General features: G+C 45.5%; 1 protein-coding gene across 1 annotated transcript in view; it reads left to right on the forward strand.

Moving 5' to 3' along the window:
• Nucleotides 4,221-19,503, forward strand: part of JAZF1 (JAZF zinc finger 1) — a 338,572-nt gene continuing 323,289 nt past the window's right edge. The window contains 1 exon segment of the mRNA NM_001315730.1: nucleotides 4,221-4,368. Coding sequence (NP_001302659.1) covers nucleotides 4,254-4,368 — 115 coding nt within the window. The 5' untranslated portion in view covers nucleotides 4,221-4,253.

Raw genomic sequence — 19,503 nt, forward strand, 5'->3', positions numbered from 1 at the left:
AATGCTGATTCATTTCTGAGCTGGAATAAAAGCCGTACAAAGAACTTGAAGACGGGGTTGCAGAAATAGTAAACGAGAAAATCTGGAATAGACATCGTCCTCCTTGGAAGAAGGTGAACCCTAGAGAAAACATTCCGTGGAGGCAAAGGTGGTTTGTTGGCAGAAATGGCAGCCTGAGTCTTCAAGAGCTAAGAGTGTCAGATATTCTTATGTGGCCATCGACTGGCATGAGCTGACGCAGACCTACCTGGGTTCATGATCTACTCGGTCTACATAGTGGTGGCAGTAAAATGAATGCTTCAAGCTTTGTGAGAGCCTGTTTACATCCAGTAAACTTGAAAAGCACCTTAAGAGGGACCTGGGAAATGACCCAGAAAACTTGAGAAAGGCAGCATGGAGAGTTAATAGAATGCAGGGTTCATACACTTGACCTTGTGGTCCTAATAGATGTCCCTGCAGGGCACAGGAAGTGCATGCTTTTGATGATCAGTGCCTCCCTAAATTAACCAAATCCTGTATGTGGAGGCCAGACACGAAGCAGAATCCTTTGGTGGTTTTGACTGCCTCCCTTAGATCAATGGATTCACACTTGCCTGGCAGCTGACCCATCTTGTGGGCAGTGGCTATGGTGGATTTTGGAGACTGCTACTGCAACGCAAAGCATTGTAATGCTAAGCACAAGCTATGGGACCACTATCCGTACCTCCTTGTTGGGTGGGCTGACACGTTGGGAGGCACAGTGATTTCAGGAGAGGCAAATGGCTTCTCCTGAAAAGGGCCTTTTTTAAAAAAAAAAAAACAAACAAACCAGCTGCATCTGTAGGGTATGGAGCTTCCTGGGCCAGGAGTCAAATTGAAGCTGCAGCTGTGGCCTACACCACAGCCACGGCAGCCCACTGGATCAGAGCCGCATCTGCCACCTTGGCCGCAGCTTGCAGCCACGCTGGATCCTTTACCCACAGACCAAGGCTAGGGATTGAATTGGCATGCTCACAGAGACAATGTCAGGTCCTTAACCCACTGAGCCACAATGGGAACTCCCAAGAAAAGGGTCTTAAACCCAGAGAGCACTTCTAACCCACAACCACATCATCTCCTTTGGCCTCCTCAGTTCTCTCACTGACTCTTTCCTTTGAGATAATTTTACTACTCAAATCAGCCATCACTTTCTCTGGGACATAGTTGGTTGAAGTATTTGTTCTATGTATTTTTATAACCTCAAGTTGACTTGTTTCTTTTTCTTTCTTTTTTTTTTCGGGTGTGTGTGTGTGTGTGTGTGTGTGTGTGTGTGTGTGTGTGTGTGCTGTACCCACGGTATACGGAGGTTCCCAGGCTAGGTGTCAAATTGTCAAATCAGAGCTGTAGCTGCTGGCCTGCGGCACAGCCACAGCAACTCGGGATCCGAGCTGTGTCTGCGATCTACACCACAGCTCACGGCAACGCTGGATCCTTAACCCACTGATCGAGGCCAGGGATTGAACCAGCGTCCTCACGGATGCTAGTCAGATTCGTTTCCACTGAGCCACGATGGGAATTCCACGTTGATTTGTTTCAAAGGGATGCCCTTGAAACAAACATTTTTATAAATGCATGTTCATAATGGTAAGCATGACACTGTAAAGCAATTTTTCTAAAAATCCACCTGTGGTTACTTTATCTTTGTCCTTCTCTTGTCTATTGATGCCTTATGAGATGCACTGTGGATACAGAGAGGAGAGTTGGCTATGTGTCTCTGGAGAGCACATACTCCATGCCTCTGGCCTCCCAGTTTACTGTGTCTACAAAATCAGTGGGTGTGATGGCCAGAGTATCCTTCAGGTCTAAAAGACTAGGTAGCTAATATAAAGGCCAGAAATGCCTCAAGTGTGCAGATTTTTAAGAAACGGGAGGCAAAGAGTGTCACATAAGCATATACGAGCTTCAGTTCATGGATGAAAAGTTAGAGTGGGTTACCTTACGCAAAATAACCTGAGTCCTTACAAAATATTCATAATTGCCCAAGATAAAGAATTTTAATCTTAAAAATCAAAATCTTGATTCATTTTAAGATTATTTTGGCTTGTTTCATCTTTAAAATGCTATTTATTTCATGTGGCCTATCAAGGTTTTATTTTAGGAATACTGAAACTGACAGCAGGTAGTAGAGACTTAGACATTCGTGAAACCCAGTCCCCATACTTCCTTCATCTTTCATCTGCACGTTTCTGGCAGTTTCCATCTCTGAGCTCTCTTGCCTGTGCCACCTCTGTTCCTTTCCCCACTCTCTCTGGAGTTAATGATTCCACCTGGACGGTTTCTCCTCCAGAAGACAGAGTTGCTACTTCTCCAAAGCTCTTGGCGCTTCCTTTTGGGGGAAGCTGTTTTGGCACCACTGGGGCTGGAGCTTTTGCTTTGCATTTCCCTGTCCTGTTACTCCATGTGATGTGTATTCCGCCTGCTTTTAGCTGAAGGCCTTCCCAGACTGGGCAGCTGAATGCACTGCACAGCTGCCAAAATTCTAATTCAAGAGCTAGAATTCTTACTCCTGCTCTCTAGACCCTTGTCTGGCCCTGGCTCCAGTCTCCTGCCAACTGGGTCCCTGGCTCATTATCAGGCCCACCCGGGCCCTGTCTCCACCCCCAAGTGGGCCCAGGAAACCATTCTTGGCCCCAAACTGAACTTCAACCACACAACTACCCAACCTCACCCAACCCAACTCTCATCTCAGCGCAAGTCTGTTACCTGTGAGCTGGCAGACAGAAGAGATGGGCACGAAAGCGGAAATGCCATGGGTGAGGGCACCCTTCACCCCCAATCACTGTGACTGTCAGGTTGTAAAAAGTTTTATGGTGCCTTTCCCCTAAATTCTCAAATGAAAAGAATTAAGACTCCTACTCTTAGAAATAGCACTGGTTATGAATTTATTTATGAAGAGGGGAATACTATTTTTCTATGTATCTGCACCATAGGGTAAATAACCTATGTCCTAAAGAAAAATGCTAAATGCAGTAATACTTGCATAATGAAAAAATGCAGCGTTGGATCATAAATTTGTAGGTATCTGTAAAAGCGCTATTGGAGAACACAAACTTTAAAGGTAAAAACAGCAGCGAAATGGGGTGGGGGTTGGGACAGGCGGTAATTGATTCTTAACAAAACGCAGGTTTCAGAGAAGCTACCGGAATCAATTTAAATGCTTAACTGGTCAACATTAGGGTTTAACTGCTCACAGGATGGTGTAATCTACATTGACTGGCAGAATCTCTTTTAAATAAAGGGAAACTTAGGTTCCTTGACCCTGTTTCTACTCCTTCGAGCCTTAACTAATGCCCTGTCCTTTCGGTGGTGATCATTTTGCTTCCAGGGACCCAGATGGGTTAATTCCCAGATGTGAGATGGGGCAGTAGGGTGTTGTAATTCGGGGAAATAAAATTATTTCAGTTTTGGTTTTCCCAAAAGGAGCAGGGCGAATTAGGAACGTGCACGTGTAAAACACAGGCAAATGCACTTGACAATCAAGCACTCTATTTTGAAATTTAAATAAAGCTACGATTTTTCTACCGGCCTAGAGGGAAACTTCATTAAAATCAATTAGTACAAACCTCCAAAGAATATGTGCTTTTTTTTTTTTTTTTTTTAAAGAAGGTTTAAAGAGTAAGGTGCACACAATTACCTTTCCTGGGTCCCCGGTGAATGTCAGTGCCAAACCTAGACAGGTGGCCAAGTGCAAACAAATGTCCCTGAGAGGGGCCTAGGTAACTGAGTTCTCAAGGCGGGGATGTAAGTGTAATTAATAGACGTGTATCCACCAAGAATGTAATGTACATAACCAAGGAGGCTTCAGACAGATTGCACGTATTACCAACTGTGAAGGGCAGGCTGAGTGAGATAAAGTTGGTGGCAGGCGCTCCCAGGTGAGGCCACGGTCCAGGGGCGGAGGTTGGGGCCGCACAGCTGTTGCCGCGCGCCCTGGTCCCTCCTCCCAGCTGCGGCGGCCTCCCCCCCACCCCCTCCCCCTCCGCTCCCGACGCCGCCGCCGCCGCCGCCGCCGCCGCCGCCGCCTCCCCTCTGCCTCCCGGTCTCGCCTCGCAATCCTTCCATCGCTCTCGCCCCCTCTCCCTCCGTCCCGTCCTCTCCGCTCCCCTCACCCCGCCTCTCTCCCCCTCCCCCAGTCCCTCCTCTCCTCACCCCACCCTGCCTCCCTCCCTCCCTCCCTCCGCCCGCCTGCCCGGCGCTCGCTGAGCCGACACCAGGGGGGCTCTCGATGTAGCACCATGACAGGCATCGCCGCCGCCTCCTTCTTCTCCAATACCTGCCGATTCGGGGGCTGCGGACTCCACTTCCCCACCCTGGCCGACCTCATCGAGCACATCGAGGACAACCACATCGGTAAATGGCCCGGGGGTGGGCGGGGGTGCTCGGCGCGCGGAAACTCCTACCCAGGCGAGAACCCCAGAATGGCCAGGGGTGGCCAGGAGGGAGGAAGGCGGCGGCAGGGCGGGGAGGGCGTGTGCGAGCCTGGGGCGCGGGGGTGGCGGGATGCGGAGGCGCGAGGTGCGGGTGGGGGGCAGTGGGGGAGGGGATGCGGAGGCGCGAGGTGCGGCGGCGGACGGGCCGGGGGATTCCGAGGGGCGTGCGCGCCGGCGGCGAAGTGGTGGGAGTGGGGCTGCGCCACGGCGGGGGCGGCGGGAGGAGGGAGCCGGCGGCTGGGAGATGCGGCGGCGGCGGGGCCGGGCGCCGGGGGAGGGGGCGCCGGGCGGAGGGCGCGGCGGGGCCGGCGGGTCGGGCGGGCGGCCGGCGGGCGCTGGAAAGGGGCGCGGAGTTACTTGGCCCGGGTGGTCCGAGCGGCCGCGGGCGGCGGGGGGCGGGCGCTGCACGCCGCCCGCCGCTTCCGCCCGGGCTCGAGCTGTCAGGGCTCGGCGGCGGCTGCAGCCGCTGGGAGGTGGGAGCGGGGGGGGGGCGGGGGTGGCTCCACCGCGGCAGCCATTCCGCTTCCTCCTCCCTCCGCCGCCGCCACTGCGTCCTGTCAGCGCCGGTTGCTAGGTGTGGTGCGTCGGGAGGGGGCCGCGGCCGCGGGCGGAGGACCGAGCGCTCCCTCTCGCCCCCGGCGGCGGCGGCGGCGGCGGCGGCGGGGCTCGCGGGCCTGGGGGCGCCTGCTTCTGCCCCGGCCTGGCGCGGACGCCGGGGCGCTGCGGGCTGCGATCCGGCTGCGCCCGCGGGCCGCGCCCTGCGCCCAGGGCCGCGCCGCCCCGGAGGCCCCTGCGGTTGCGTCTGCTGGAGAGCAATCCCCCCGGGCTCGAGGCCGGGCATTTAAATGCGCCCCGGCTCTTCGATTTGCCTTTCAAAGGTTGCTAGGCCCGAGGTGCGCCGGCCAAGCCCGGGATCTGCAACGGCGGCCTGCGCAGCGCCCAGGGCGCGGGGGACTCAGGGGCCGCGGGGGAGGGGGCGCCCCGCGGGGCAGCTGCTCTCTCTTCCTGCCCCAGACCCCGGGTCTTTCAACAAGTCCTTTAATTCGCAGAAACCCTTGCACTCATTTACGGACTCCTCTCCGGAGCCCCTGCCAGGAGAGATGGGTCGGGTTCTCTTGGCTCTGACGATCTAGCCACCTGCGGAAGGTGTGGCCAGCTTCCCCGGGTTGTCTTGTGTGTGGGCTGGAAGGTGAAGGAACTGCTTGATGCCCCTACCGGCCTATCTAATCCAGAGAACCTGTAAATTGTCCCCCAGAAAGTCACTTCCAAATGCATACTATGGATTCTGCCCTGTGGATGCAGCTCACGTTTCTTCAAAGTTGAGAGAATAAATCACGACTGCTGTATATTTATGCACGAATAAAATGAGGCCAAGCCTTATGCTCCTTCTCTTAGTTCAGTGCTTTCTCTTTGCACACAGTGAGTGCTTCATAAGCTTTGAATGCTATTTTAGAATGGATATGATAGGACATTCAGAATGGGAAATACTCATTGAAAATGTTTACAAAACGTCTTTTAAAAGATAATCCTGGTGAGTAATTGTCCAGGTTTTGAAACTTACAGAGTTTTAAAACATCCCTTGATGAGGATGTGGCAGAAAAGCTAGGCAAGTTTTGGTGGTCTTGAAAGGAGGGGTTGAATGGAGTAACAAATTTACTGATTCATCATCATGATTGAAGAGTCATAACAGGGTGCATAAAGGATAAATCAGCTTTTTCATGATGGGTAGTTTAAAATATTAAAACTCTAGTAATGCAAAGTTCCGGGGAAATTTTATTAGTTCAAGTTGCTTCTCTTACTTTCAATAATAAATATAAATAAGATAAATGTATATTTATGTAAATACATAAAAAAAAATTTCCTGATGTAGACAAGGTGGTCATAGCATACCTTATTCACTCACAGTTATTTCAGGATGAACCATATTTAATGGGAGTAGTAATTTCGCCATGTTGCCTGCTTACTTGGCCTAGCTCGTTAACAGAAAATATATATTTATTAAAATGTCTTGAAGACATCCTTCTTGAGGGTTTAGTTTGTAATCAGTTAGATGATTTAAGACTGTTGGTGAATCACAAGTTTTTAGAGTTGGCAGAAATTGTCTCTAGTATCGTGCAAACATTTATGAGAGGGTTAAGGGTTCCCTATTTTCTAAAACTCAACTTTTAAAGTGATGGTAACCCCCAAGGGGTTAGTGTTTTTATCTTAGTGAAAACTTGGAACAATTAAGTTCATAGCTATAGCTATGACTTAGGTGAATTGTGTGGCATGGCTAACAATTACCATACTTTGGAATCAGTTTGAAACCAGCAAACTCTATGGACAGTCAATGGTAAAAAGAACAAATACTTAAAATTCCCAGGGGTAAAGAATTATTTGGTACCTTGACTGAGGAGAGGCCTCTTTCTTTCAAAGACAGCCCCATATGCAGAAAGAAAAAAGAACTGACCTCAAGAAGAATAATATCAACCTGAGTAGTGGGCACTGTCAAATAAATACACTTCTGATGAAGAGACATGAGTGGAAATATATCAGATGAAGCGTTTGGTGAAAGTTCTACATGTGCATGTGTTGTTAAGTGAAATTCATTGTTTGCGGACCAGTCTGTAAATTTTTGAAGAGAGTTGTTTTTAATGATTGATGTACCACTTCTGTGTCCTTGTTATCAAGTGGCCACATGAAAAAGATGCATGAAAAGACTAATTACTAAGCAATATATGTTAATGTTATCTTTAATTTTTTTCAAGGAGCCTTTTCTTGGGCAATCATAAGATATTGGAGATGTGTTTAGGTGGTGGGTCTGTCTTGAGGACCTTTCTGAGTTATTACCATTTAACCACTAATGAGATGAAACTTTATGGATGGGAATACAGCATATTTGTTGCTTGAAGGATTTTTCAAGGCCTTCAGTGTACAAGGCCCATAGTTTTCATTATAACTGTATTTAGTTCAGATTAATTAAGTGCATTAAGTTGAGAGTAGCTGTTATACATGTACACTTAGCTCTTGTTGTTCACCAGTTACCCCTTGTTCCATCAGGAACAAGGTTTCAGGGCCGTGGAGCCAAAGGAAGTGTGATTTTCACCACCCTCTGTTTTAGCTCTCTTCCTTTCTCTGGGAGGAGTGCTGCACCTGAGTTCCTGTTTTCTTCTTTGCATTTCATTGCTGGTCTAGTCCTGGAGCACCTGTATCCAGGTACCACCCCAGCGAAAACCCTCCCCTCGGCTTAAATTGCCTAGAAATCCCACAGCCCTGCAACTATGAAGCGTTTCTCCATCCACTTCACTCTCGATTCACAGCCTGGCTTTGTCTCCTGGAGAAGGGAAAAGCTGATCAGAATGTGTTGGCTTTTTATTGTGAGTAAATACTTGAGTTTGTAGAAACACTCTTGACACACAGATAGGTGAGGTTGAGCTGGTGACTAGGAATCACAGAAACAGCAACACTGAATTTAGCCCTGAAGGTCATGTCAGAGACTCATGCAGTGTCTGCTCCGTTTGCGCATCCTAGTGCTGTGAAATCTTTTGGCCTCAGAAAGATAGCTGTTTAACCATTCTTACCAGATTTGATGATTTGGTACCTTTGTAAAAAAGGACCTCTGCGTTTTGATTTTATTTACATATTAATATATATTGAGAGTAACTTTTTGGTACCAGGCGTAGTTATAAGCACTTTGGTATTTTTTGGTGAACAAAGATCGTAACCTTTTGGGAGTTGTTCCAGTGTTGGGAGATAGACAGGAAATAGCATAAGATGTAAATGATGGAGTAGTGAGAAGGTGGTTAGCAGTATGGAAAAGAGACAGATTAGAACAGGCGGAGGTGGTTGGGAGTTGGAAGTGTTGGAGGTTTTTGTTTTGTCTTCCCTCCCCCCCCACCCCCCAGGGCCACACTTGCAACATATGGAAGTTACCAGCTAGGGGTTGAATCTGAGCTGCAACTGTGGGCCTACGCCACAGACACAGCAATGCCAGATCCAAACCGCATCTGCAACCCACAACCCCCCCTCACTGAGTGAGGCGAGGGATCAAACCTACATCCTCATGGATGTAGTCAGGTTCATTACTGCTGAGCCACAGCGGGGACTCCAGTGTTGGCGTTTTTAATTGGTTGGTTAGGATAGGCCCCACTGAGAAGCTGATAGGTGAGCCAAAACTTTGACAGAGGTGAGGGAGTTAGCCATGAGGACAAACGGGACACTGAGGTCCAGGCAGAGGGAACAGACAGTGCAAAGGCCCCAAGGCAGTCTGCAGCCTTTAAACTGAAACATCGAATTTGACCTGATTCAGCTATTGTTATGAGGGTGCTAAACTATCAGGTCTTTTAGGACTTGCCCCAGATGTTAGGAGCCTCCGCTTTGCTATTGTTGACTCACATTTTCCTGTTGGGCCCCTTTTAGGGGATGGATGATTATCATTGACTAACAGTGGCCTGTAGTAGCTGTAACTTGGTGGTTCTTGACCTTGAATGTCACCAGGTTTCTTGGGAATCTCCACTTGTTCGTTTTTTCATCTCCCACACCCAGGTGATCAATCCATGCTGCTTCATATCATAGGGTAGATTTGTAAACCATTTCATTAATAAAGGTCAGAGTCTCTGGGGGAAAAAAAAATAAGGTAGGTATTATGAATAACGTAGAATTTGGCTGCACCAACAGTTTGGTAAACATTTGCATTATCTCACGCAGCACTGTTGGATACTGAATAGATGGGTGTATCATATAGAATAGGCCCTTATGATCCTCGCTTGATAGGTGAGCGGAGTGAGGCACACAAAGATGACTTAACTTGCCCGAGCGTCCATGGCTGGTGTGAGCTGGAATTTGAATTTCAGACAGCTTTGCAGAGCTGGGCCTGTGCCACATGGCCAGACAGGTGACGAGCTTGATCGTGCTGGCCCTGCTTCCCCTGCAGACAATTGGTCTGTTTCCTCCTTTCGAAAGCAACTCTGGACCCTTGAGTGAGGATCCTCTGAGAGGCCGCATAGTGAGCCCGGCCGGCTTGGTTTTGAATGTTCACCTCTGCCACTTGTCAGCCACTCAACTGTGGACAGCTGGCGTGAGCACACTGGGCCTCAGTTTCATCTGCCGGATGATGAGGGTAGTAGCACCTACTCCATGGAGTGGCTGTTAGGGATTAAGTGAGCTCATGCATGTCAAGGACTCACTGTAGTATTAAATTATCTACATCACCCCATTTCTTGCCATAGTGTGGATTTGCTAAATAAGTATGTCGGAGTCCTGTGAAAACCTAGAGGTTAGTAGAGCGTGTGGCCAGAGGCACTTTAGACGCTGGCAAAGGCCTTTGCCGCTGTGGACTGGAAAGTGGTGTTAAGGCCAGCAGCCTCCAACATGGCCTTTCCTTGTGGGCTGCATTTTTTTTTTTTTTTTGAAAAGAAAAAAAAAAAAAAAAAAAACCAGAACTAGAAAGAGGCACTGTGGCCTTGGGCCTGTGGGCACATTCCCACGAGGACACTTCCTGTGGGGAGACAGAATGACTGAAGGTATAAATGAATGAATGAAAGGCTTGTAACTGCTCACCCTGCTCCTTGCCTGCGGCTTGATGGCAAGATGCCCTGTTACTGCCTCCCATCGTTTGCTCGAAGGTCCCCGATACAGAGCCAGGCAAGATTTCAGGTGTGTGTGCATGCGTGCGTGTGTGCACACGCCACACAGTGGGGAACCCTAAATGCAAAACCTCACGGTGTTCTCCAGAAGACCGTCTTCAGTGGTTTTTCCATTTGCCCACTTCTCACCTGAAAACAGCCAAAGCATCCCTTATAAAACACTGCTAGTGAACATCCTAGGCTTCTGATTGCTACCTTTTAGGGTCCATGTTTTCTGATGTGTGACTGAAACGTACAGACAGAAAAACTGCCTGTAACTGACCAGCTTGACAGACGCCTCCGTGTTCTTGGGAAAATAGCTGCCTTTGGAATGTGTATTTTAGTGACACCTCCCACCTTGACCATTCCAGACCGAGAGCTGTCTTCAGAAAACCCAGTTCTTCTGTCGGTGACAGGGAAGAAGCCTCAAGGCTGAGTAGGCTGGTGACACTTTATGAGAGGGGCTTTCCAAGGACTGTTTGAGCCGCAGGCCTTGAGTTTTAGACCGAGGTCTGAGAGACGGGACACGGTGCTATTGGTGAAGCCCTTAAAATCCTCCCTTTTCTCCCCCCACCGTTTGCTTTTAGGACACGAATCCTACCCTACCTGTCTTTACTCCTGCCCTCAGGTCTCAGCAGTGCAGACACGGCCTGGGTATCACGGAAGAACTGTTTCTGGATTGCAGATAGAACATTCTGTTTCATGACAGTGATAGATTTGTTTCATACTGACCTGGCTAAAGTGTTGGATGGCAAATATTTATTTAGAATTTGAAAATTGGAAACTTCGAATGGCAGAAATTTATTAGATGTCAGTTAAAAAAAAAAAAAGTTTTCATGTGCTATGCTCAATCAGTTTAAAGAAAGTTATATTTTCCCCTTACACGAAGCACTGTAATCTTACAGTAGTTTTCACCTTTTTTTTTTTTAAAGTCCAGCTGCAAGCACAGACCCGGTTAATGGATGTTCTCTTTAAGGATGAAGTCTTCCCACTAATTCTCTCTCCCTGCTGGCAGGAGTCAAAGTGCCTCTTTGGGGTCACTAACTACGGACTCTGTGTCCAGCACCGGAGAGCATTGATAGGCTCCTGCTGGCCTGGCTCACCCACTGGCCAGCTACAGGAAGCCCTGTCCCTTGTCTGGCAGGCTCATTTAATAGTGCCAGTCTCCTGAGATAGACCTCCTGAAGAGACACGATCTGGCTACCATGTTGTTAACTCAAAAAGTCTCACTCTTTCTTTGGTACTATGCATTTATAGAGTTGATGTATGCACATAGTGTATAAATAAAGGCCATATTTTTGTATAATCTATACTAATGCAAAAATAATGCATATATAAATGTATATATACACACCACACGTATGTGTATGAGTACACATATATGCATATGTGTATTTATATATGGATATGTGATACGTGCATTCTCTCTCTAGATCCCTATGAATAGTGAAAACTACCAAACAGATTTTTTTGATATTTTCTATGTGCTGGTACTAAAGACGGTACTTCCATTTTCCAATGAACCGAAATTTATTTGTAGAGACCAGACATGTACAGACTGAGATAAATGATGAATAGTCAGGGAGACCACAGAGGCAGATTTATTGTGACACTAACGACCCCCAAGCCCCAGGGACCCTCGCTTGTACAATGCGTGTTTTACCGTTTCTGAAGACTTTGCTTGGGTCCACCCCAGCCGTTGCCTGGAGGAACCCCGCCAGTGTATACAACCATGCGCTCATGGGTGGCATCATAACGTACAAAATTTGTAGGCTATAACCAGTTTTCAGCAGTCAGTTAACCTTACCCTTTTTTGCACTGACTTCCCTTCTGTGACATTTCTCCTTGGATTCAGTGACGTGGGAATTGAGAGTGTTTTTGAGATACAGCTAAGGGGAACTGAATTGGGGACCTGTTTAATTTGGGTTTAGTGGGATGTGTTTATGCGGTTCGCAGTCACCTCTCTATCTGAGTTCTTCCTGGTGATCTGAGGGAATGCCGTCAGCGTCCCAGCTCACCTGGGATCTGTGCACAGAGGGGCGGGGGGTGGAGGGTTAGTGTTGCTGCATGAATCTTTATCATGACATCTCCTGGTGGGAATGTGGCTTAAATGTGGTATGAAGCCAGACGATAGTCTGGGAAATGCTCTTACTTGCTGGATGTGTACAATTGTAAGTAGAGGATTCAGTTCTTAAATGTATTCAGTATGGAAGTTCTTTCTGTTAGTAATCAATAATGCAAACATTTATAGATGCACCATACTTTTTTTTGCACCATATTTTTAAATGGGCATTCTGTGTTTAGTTTCTTGTTCAGTTGACCTCAGTGTGTGTGTGTGTGAGTGTATGTACGTACATACACTCACACACACACACACAAACATACACATCAGTGACAACAAATTGATTACCAAATGTCATCTATACAAAAAATATGTTAAGTTAGTCAATGGATAAGAAAACTTGGAACGCCCCGAATTCTTAGGGCTCACATGTGAAAGAAAATTAATAGGTGTTTAAAATTTGACAACAACCCTAAAAATTTATATGGCACTAAAAATAACAATGAGGCTAAAAGTAACTTTTCTGAATTATCAATTATTTAAAATAAATTTTGATCACTTTGCTGGAGGAAAGACTGATTTATCTTGGTGCCTTATAGAAAATGATATCAATATAAATCAGTGTCCTATGAGAAGTAATCAGAGTGTACAGCCCAAAGGAAGTATTTGCAGCAATGTTTCAGGTGATTAATTCACATATTGGGTTCTTTTTATGGATTTTGATTTTATGATGTTTTGGTAATGTCAGTTTTAAAATTTTGTATTTTGATTTCTTACTCTAAATAATCACTTTTGGAGTTCCCCTCATGGCGCAGTGGAAACGAATCTGACTAGGAACCATGAGGTTGCGGGTTCAATCCCTGGCCTCACTCAGTGGGTTCAGGATCTGGCATTGCCGTGAGCTGTGGTGTAGGTGGCAGGTGCGGCTCGGATCCTGCATTGCTGTGGCTGTGGCTTAGGCCGGCAGCTACAGGTCCGGTTGGACCCCTAGCCTGGGAACCTCCATATGCCACAGGTGTGGCCCTAAAAAGCAAAACTAAATAAATAATCTCTTTTGTAAGCATTTTGTGTTTGTAACGTTGCATTTTTTTCATAAACAGGATCTAAAGCTGCAGGGCTCATAAAACTTGGGTCCATTCCTTGGTACCACTTAGAGAGTCATTGCTATGTGCCAGAGACAGTTCTGAACAATTTTTATACAGTGTCTAATTCACTGTCCCAGCTCGCTATGAATTATACATTTCCATCCTAAAAGTACTGCCTTCTAATTTGGAGTTAAATATGCTTCCATATTAGTTAAATACCCTCTCTGGTGAAATATGACTAGAATGTTTGTTTATTTTGGTAAGATCATAAAACAAACATTTTCCTTCGAGAAAGCCTCTTTCTCCCTCAGTAAATAAATAGCATCTTTATAATTGGTCCTGCCTTCTTTGTACTATAGAGCCAACCTGTGACTCGGCCAGAATTGTGTGCACCATACTTTCTGGAAACCACTGTGTATTTACCTCCCCCAGGAACACAGCCCCTTCTGGAGGGCTGGGCCTTGCCATCCTTCTTGCCTCTTCCTCAAAAAGTGTTTTCAGAGATGAAATGAAAATAAAAATTGAGGAACATTTTGGGCCGTGGAAAAGAGTAATTTACAAAGGTGACTTTGGGTAGTGAAAAAAGATATTTTTGAAGGCATCTTGTTTGGACGTGTGCATATATGAGGACTTAGCATATATATTTATGGCACACACACAAACACCAGTTCTGCAATTAGTCTAGAGTAGTTTATATTAAGGAAATTTGCAGAAGACTTTATTTCTTCTCTCTCTCTTTTTTTTTTTTTGGTTTTTAGGGCCACCCTTGCGGCATATGGAGGTTCCCAGGCTAGGGCTGTGGCCACTGGCCTACGCCGCAGCCACAGCAATGCCAGATCCGAGCTGCATCTTCAGTCTACACCACAACGCACTGCAACACCAGATCCTTAACCACTGAATGAGGCCAGGAATCAAACCTGCATCTTCATGGATGCTAGGCAGATTGGTTTCCGCTGAACCACTACGGGAACTCCGAGAGAAGACTTTTTTTAAAAGGCGATTTGAAAAGGAAATCCATTGCTTTATTTTTACACTTGGGAATCGAACTTGGTTAGTCCTTTTCCAGGTTGAATCATTGTTTGTTTACATACAATATTTGATTGCCTAGAACATTCTAGGGCTTCAACAATACAAGGACAGAGTGTACCTTGCATCCCTCCCACATCTTTGCCAGGGATGTTTGATGGACAGGAGGCAGGGACTGGGCTAGGGAGAAGCTAGGACTGTGAAGTTAGACAGAATTGGATTTTGAATCCTGATTCGACTTGAAGAGTTCCGTCAATCCTCTTACATGTATAAAATAGTAACAATAGCTACTGTTTATTAAGCACCTACCAGTGAGGCACTGGTTAGTTGCTTTATTTATGCATTGCTTAAGAGTTCAGTATTAATCCCTTTTGACACAAGACACAGACCAAGTCATAGACCACATCACCCAGCATGAAGTACAAAGCCAGTAAAATGCTCAGGGAAGTGAAGGCAGGCTTTGCCTTCAGGTGTCCCCATAGACCTTAGTACTTGCTCTTTATGTATTGTGACTTTTTATAAGATGTTTGCATTTTAACAGAAGGCTCTTCTATACCTGAGTGTCTTACATACAGAATGGCTGCCTTTCCGAAGGGAACAAGTTCAGTGGTGGAGGAGATACTTTAATGCCTGCCTTCTGGTAGTAGCAGAAGTGTTGGCTTCTGAGAAAATGTTTATGTAGGCTAGGAAGGTCCATGAGCATCCCAGCATCCCAGTAACAATAATGAAAACAATAATACGGCAATTTTAATATGGTTATGTGGAGCTATATTCATTATCCTGTGATAAACCGTAATGGAAAAGGCTATGAAAAAGAATACCTGTGTGTGTATGTGTGTGTGTGTGTGTGTATATAGGAATATATATATAAAATGGAATCACATATATATAATATGGAATTTTATATATATATATAATGTATATAATGGAATCACTTTTCTCTGCAGCAGAAATTAATACAACATTGTAAACCAACTATAGTTCAATAAAATTTTTTAAAAAGAAACTAGAAGAACAAAAAATAAAATAAAAATTTTAAATGATTATAATTACTGAATTGCCTAAAGATGCTAATCACCAGTTTTCTTTCCTTCGCTGATACTTATTTGGGGTGGAGGACTCTTTTTCAAATATAATGCCTCCTACTATAAACACTTATAACCTTCTCTTTTGCTTTAGATTTTCAAAATTAAAGTCATGGCTTTATAACCATGTACGTTATTTAAAAAAACTTGTTTGGACCAATGATACGTCCTGGGACTCGGCTATAAACACTGTGGATTAAGAGCCGAAACTCTGGCCTCTTGACAATGTGTTTAGAGCCCTCCCTGCCAGACGTTTCCCTGCTGGCATTCACAGAGAGCCCTCTTTAGGTCTCATTACTGTATCACCAGCCTTCAAACAGCTGATGCAGGAGCACTTCTGGGCTTAAAATGTGAAGCACCCCCCCCCAACACTTTTATTTATTTATTTATTTATTGGCATTTTAGGACTGCACCTGCGGCATATGGAAGTTCCTAGGCTGGGGTCAAATCAGAGCCACAGCTGCCGGCCTACACCATGGCCATAGAAACTCAGGATGTGAGCCACTTCTGGAACCTACACAACAGCTTGCGGCAACGCTGCATCCTTAACCTACTGAGTGAGGCCAGGGATTGAACCCGTGCCTTCACAAATACTAGTCATTGAGCCACAGTGGGAACGCCAAAGGAACTTTTGTTACCTAACTCAGTAAAAGTCTCTCCAGTGCTAATTTAGCTGGCTGATTTTTTCAACACATGGTATAATTATATCAGTAATGGCAAAAGCAGGGGAATCTGTAGAGACATGTGTACAGCTTACTCTTACGCAAACTGAATACCATGGTAATAGTATTCGTATGTTATGCCCAGGCTTCCTTAGGTATCAAACATCAAATATAGGACATGAGGTTTTTGCAGCTTCTCTGTAAACTCAAGCTAAATACATATTGTGGAGTGCCTTCACCTCAAAAATTCCATATTTAACTTTTCTAGGCCTCTCTCCTTGTGGAGCCAGTGTCACTTTATTGGGGCATCTGACAGACTGATGTGTCTCTGGGCATTTGTCCTACAGATGTTCATCGGCCCCAATAATCTGGAGATAGATTGGATTTTAGATCTTTATCGAGTAAATCTTTCGATAGAGTATTTCTGATGCTAAACAGCTGGTGTTTGGCACCAACTCAACCAAAGGGCTGACAGTGTGTGATTGAAGTGAATGTGTTTCAGTGCTTGGGTTGGAAACTCCCATTTATATATTGGCTTCACTTCAGCACTTTCAGGGCCCACCCCAAAATGTTTACTGTAAAAATATGCAAACATCAGGCAAGAAAATTTGGTCAAGAGATGTTAAGTTGTATGTGTCTTTCACTTCAGATGTTAAAGACATGTTATTTTGACAAAACCTGGAAAGAGAATAGCATCTTGAGTGTTTATGTCATGTATGTTACAGAGTCGTGAGAATGATTCTCGTCTGTGGCTTGTGGCGGTCCTGTTGATTTATAAGTCACACCCGTATAGCAGTAGAGTTTACGTCAATGCTGTTCAACAGGGGACACCATCAGTCACTTGCATGAACCTGGACAGAATAAGGATGCCCAGGCTGCGTCCCCAGATCTTCGGATGTGCTTGACCAGGGCAGGTGTGGTTTGGAACGTATGTGTTTTTGACATGTCTGGGTTGATTATCATGTGTTGCCCAAGTTGGGAACCCGTTGGCTTACGCTGACGAAATAATTAATGTTGTGGGAGGGAATGTTAAAAAGGAATCAAACTTTGAAAGAGCTGTAACCTCTTTGGGTTTCCTTCGAATAGATACACTTTTTAGTTCTGCTAGAGGCAAGCATTTAATACTGGCAAATATGAAGACCTGATGGCAACTCAGGTGTGTAGTTAGCGCAGAAATGCTCAAACTGGGGAGCCTGTGGCTGAGCATCTTAAACCCAAATGCCTTCAGGACACGGTATGAGTGAAGCGGCCAAGTTCAGTGTAATTTGGAGTAGGGGGAACTCTGGCAAACGAGAGAAGCTTCCCTTAAAAGGGCAGCTGCTGCTGACCTGCATCCCAGCACTACCATATTGGCGTGCAGGGCCTTTTCCGGCAAATTCTAGTATCATACTACTGCTTCTGTTAGAAGCTAGGAACTAAGATTTTTATGTGAAGTCTGTCTTTAAATGTTTGTAACTAATACAAATGGTTTTAAAACATTGTATAAGAAAACTAGTGCATTGCATCTAATTTCTGTATTTAATAAGAGATATTAATGATGGGCCCTATGTTTTAATGGAGCACATGTGAATGCTGAGATGCAGAGTAAACTTTATTTTTTTTTTCTTTTTTCTGTTTTTAGTCTTTTTAGAGCCATTCCCTCGGCATATGGAGCTTCCCAGGCAAGGGGTCGAATCAGAGCTGTAGCTGCTGGCCTATGCCACAGCCACAGAAATGCCAGATCCAAGCCGAGTCTGCGACGACACCACAGCTTGCGGCAACACCAGATCCTTAACCCACAGAGCGAGGCCGGGGATTGAACCTGTGTCCTCATGGATGCTATTTCCGATGAGCCACGATGGGACCTTGCAGAGTAAACCTTGAAGACCGTTGTTTCCAGCAAGGAAGCTATGTAAACTACAGGAAGTGTAATGGAAGGAATAGTAACATATGTTTTTTCCGTCTCTCTTTATGAAATGGGTGGACTATTTTTTAATATGAAAACCGTGATTGAAAATTTTTCTTTTAGAGCGTTTCTGCTGTGGCTCAGTGGTTTAAGGATCTAGCATTGCCACAGCTGTGGTGTGTAGGTCACTGCTGTGGCTCGGATTCAGTCCCTGGCCCAGGAACTTCCAGATGCTGCAGGTGCAGCCAAAAAATAAACAGTAAAATAAAAATTTTTTTCAGACCAAATTCTAAAAAATAAGCCTTCATCCTAAAAGTGTATTGGGATCATTCTCAGTTTCATTTCCCTCCTCTCGGGGAAGAAAGGACCACTGAAAAACTTTCTCCTGAATGTTTTCATTGTGTTCAAAACAAAAACCTTTTGCCAACGGCTTGAGTGTTGTATCGCTGGAAAACTGAGAGGAAACTCAGAGTTGATCCAGTCCAGTTAGCCGATTCCATAGATGAAGAAGCCAAGACGACTTAAAGTCATGAGTGGGGGAGAGAGCTTGGCTGGGAGGCAGCCAGAGGACAGGCATGGGGGTGGGGGTTCCGGGAGCTTGTCTTGCTTGGGATCCTGACTTTGCTCCTTCTGTCAAGTGATGCGACCTCTGGGCCTCACATTCTTCATCTCTAAAATGGGAGTAATTGTGTGCATCTTGAGGTGTAGTGAGATGGCACAGTGTTTGATGTGTTAGCTGTGGAACTCTGGAGAATTCTGAAGGGTAGAAAGTCTCCAGACGGAGCTGTGTGGAGTATGACTGGGTGCTCAGGGGCGCCGCCTCCAGTCCTGCTGCCTCTGTGACCTTGGCCAAGTCATTTACCTTCTCTAGACCTCAGCTTTGGTGAGATGACGATAGTTAGTATTTATCTCAGAGTGCTGTTACGAGGATTAAATAAAAACGTGACTTTGAGGGGCCTGGCAACCGGGAAGCACCCCGAAAATGTTAACCCTGATAGGTTGTAGCACCTTCTTTCATCCATGATGGGGCTCCCAAAGCCGCATTCCTCAGATTCTTCTGTCCTCTCTGTTTTCATAATAGAGTGGGAAAAGATGGATCAAAATAGCCTTATACATTTCTGTTCTTTGTTAAGCATTTTTGCTTTGAGATATTTGATGAAATTCGATTTTCCTGGTACAGTTTTGATGTGTGTTTGAATAAGTCATACTGAGTGGTCGTAGGAATCCATGAGCTGTTAAAACATTCCACAGGCAAATTCTTGCTGTTTCAAAATATACCAGCCTTAATTTAGTATTGTTTATCTAGATTTACGTTTTGGCGACGTTACATCATGTGATTAGAAATATGACTTCCAGATTTGATAAATATAATTTTCTATTTGGGAAAACAGGCATCCTAGGAGTCTGGAAAGGTTTATTAAACTATATAAACAGAAAACAAATTTTTTTTTTGTCTTGTATCAGCTAAGCAATGGAAAAACAGAAGATGGTTTTGTATGTATTGTTTGTAAAGATTTATTGTGAATCACTTGAAAGGATTTGTAAGGCTTTTATGAAGAAATCCAAGAACATGACTGTGGGACTCTAACAGAATGCCATGTTCTCGTTAAGTGGCTGTGCATCTCTTTAATAACAGTTCTTGAAATG

The sequence above is a fragment of the Sus scrofa genome, chromosome 18, assembly GCF_000003025.6.
Source record: "Sus scrofa isolate TJ Tabasco breed Duroc chromosome 18, Sscrofa11.1, whole genome shotgun sequence".
NCBI classification, from domain to species: domain Eukaryota; kingdom Metazoa; phylum Chordata; class Mammalia; order Artiodactyla; family Suidae; genus Sus; species Sus scrofa.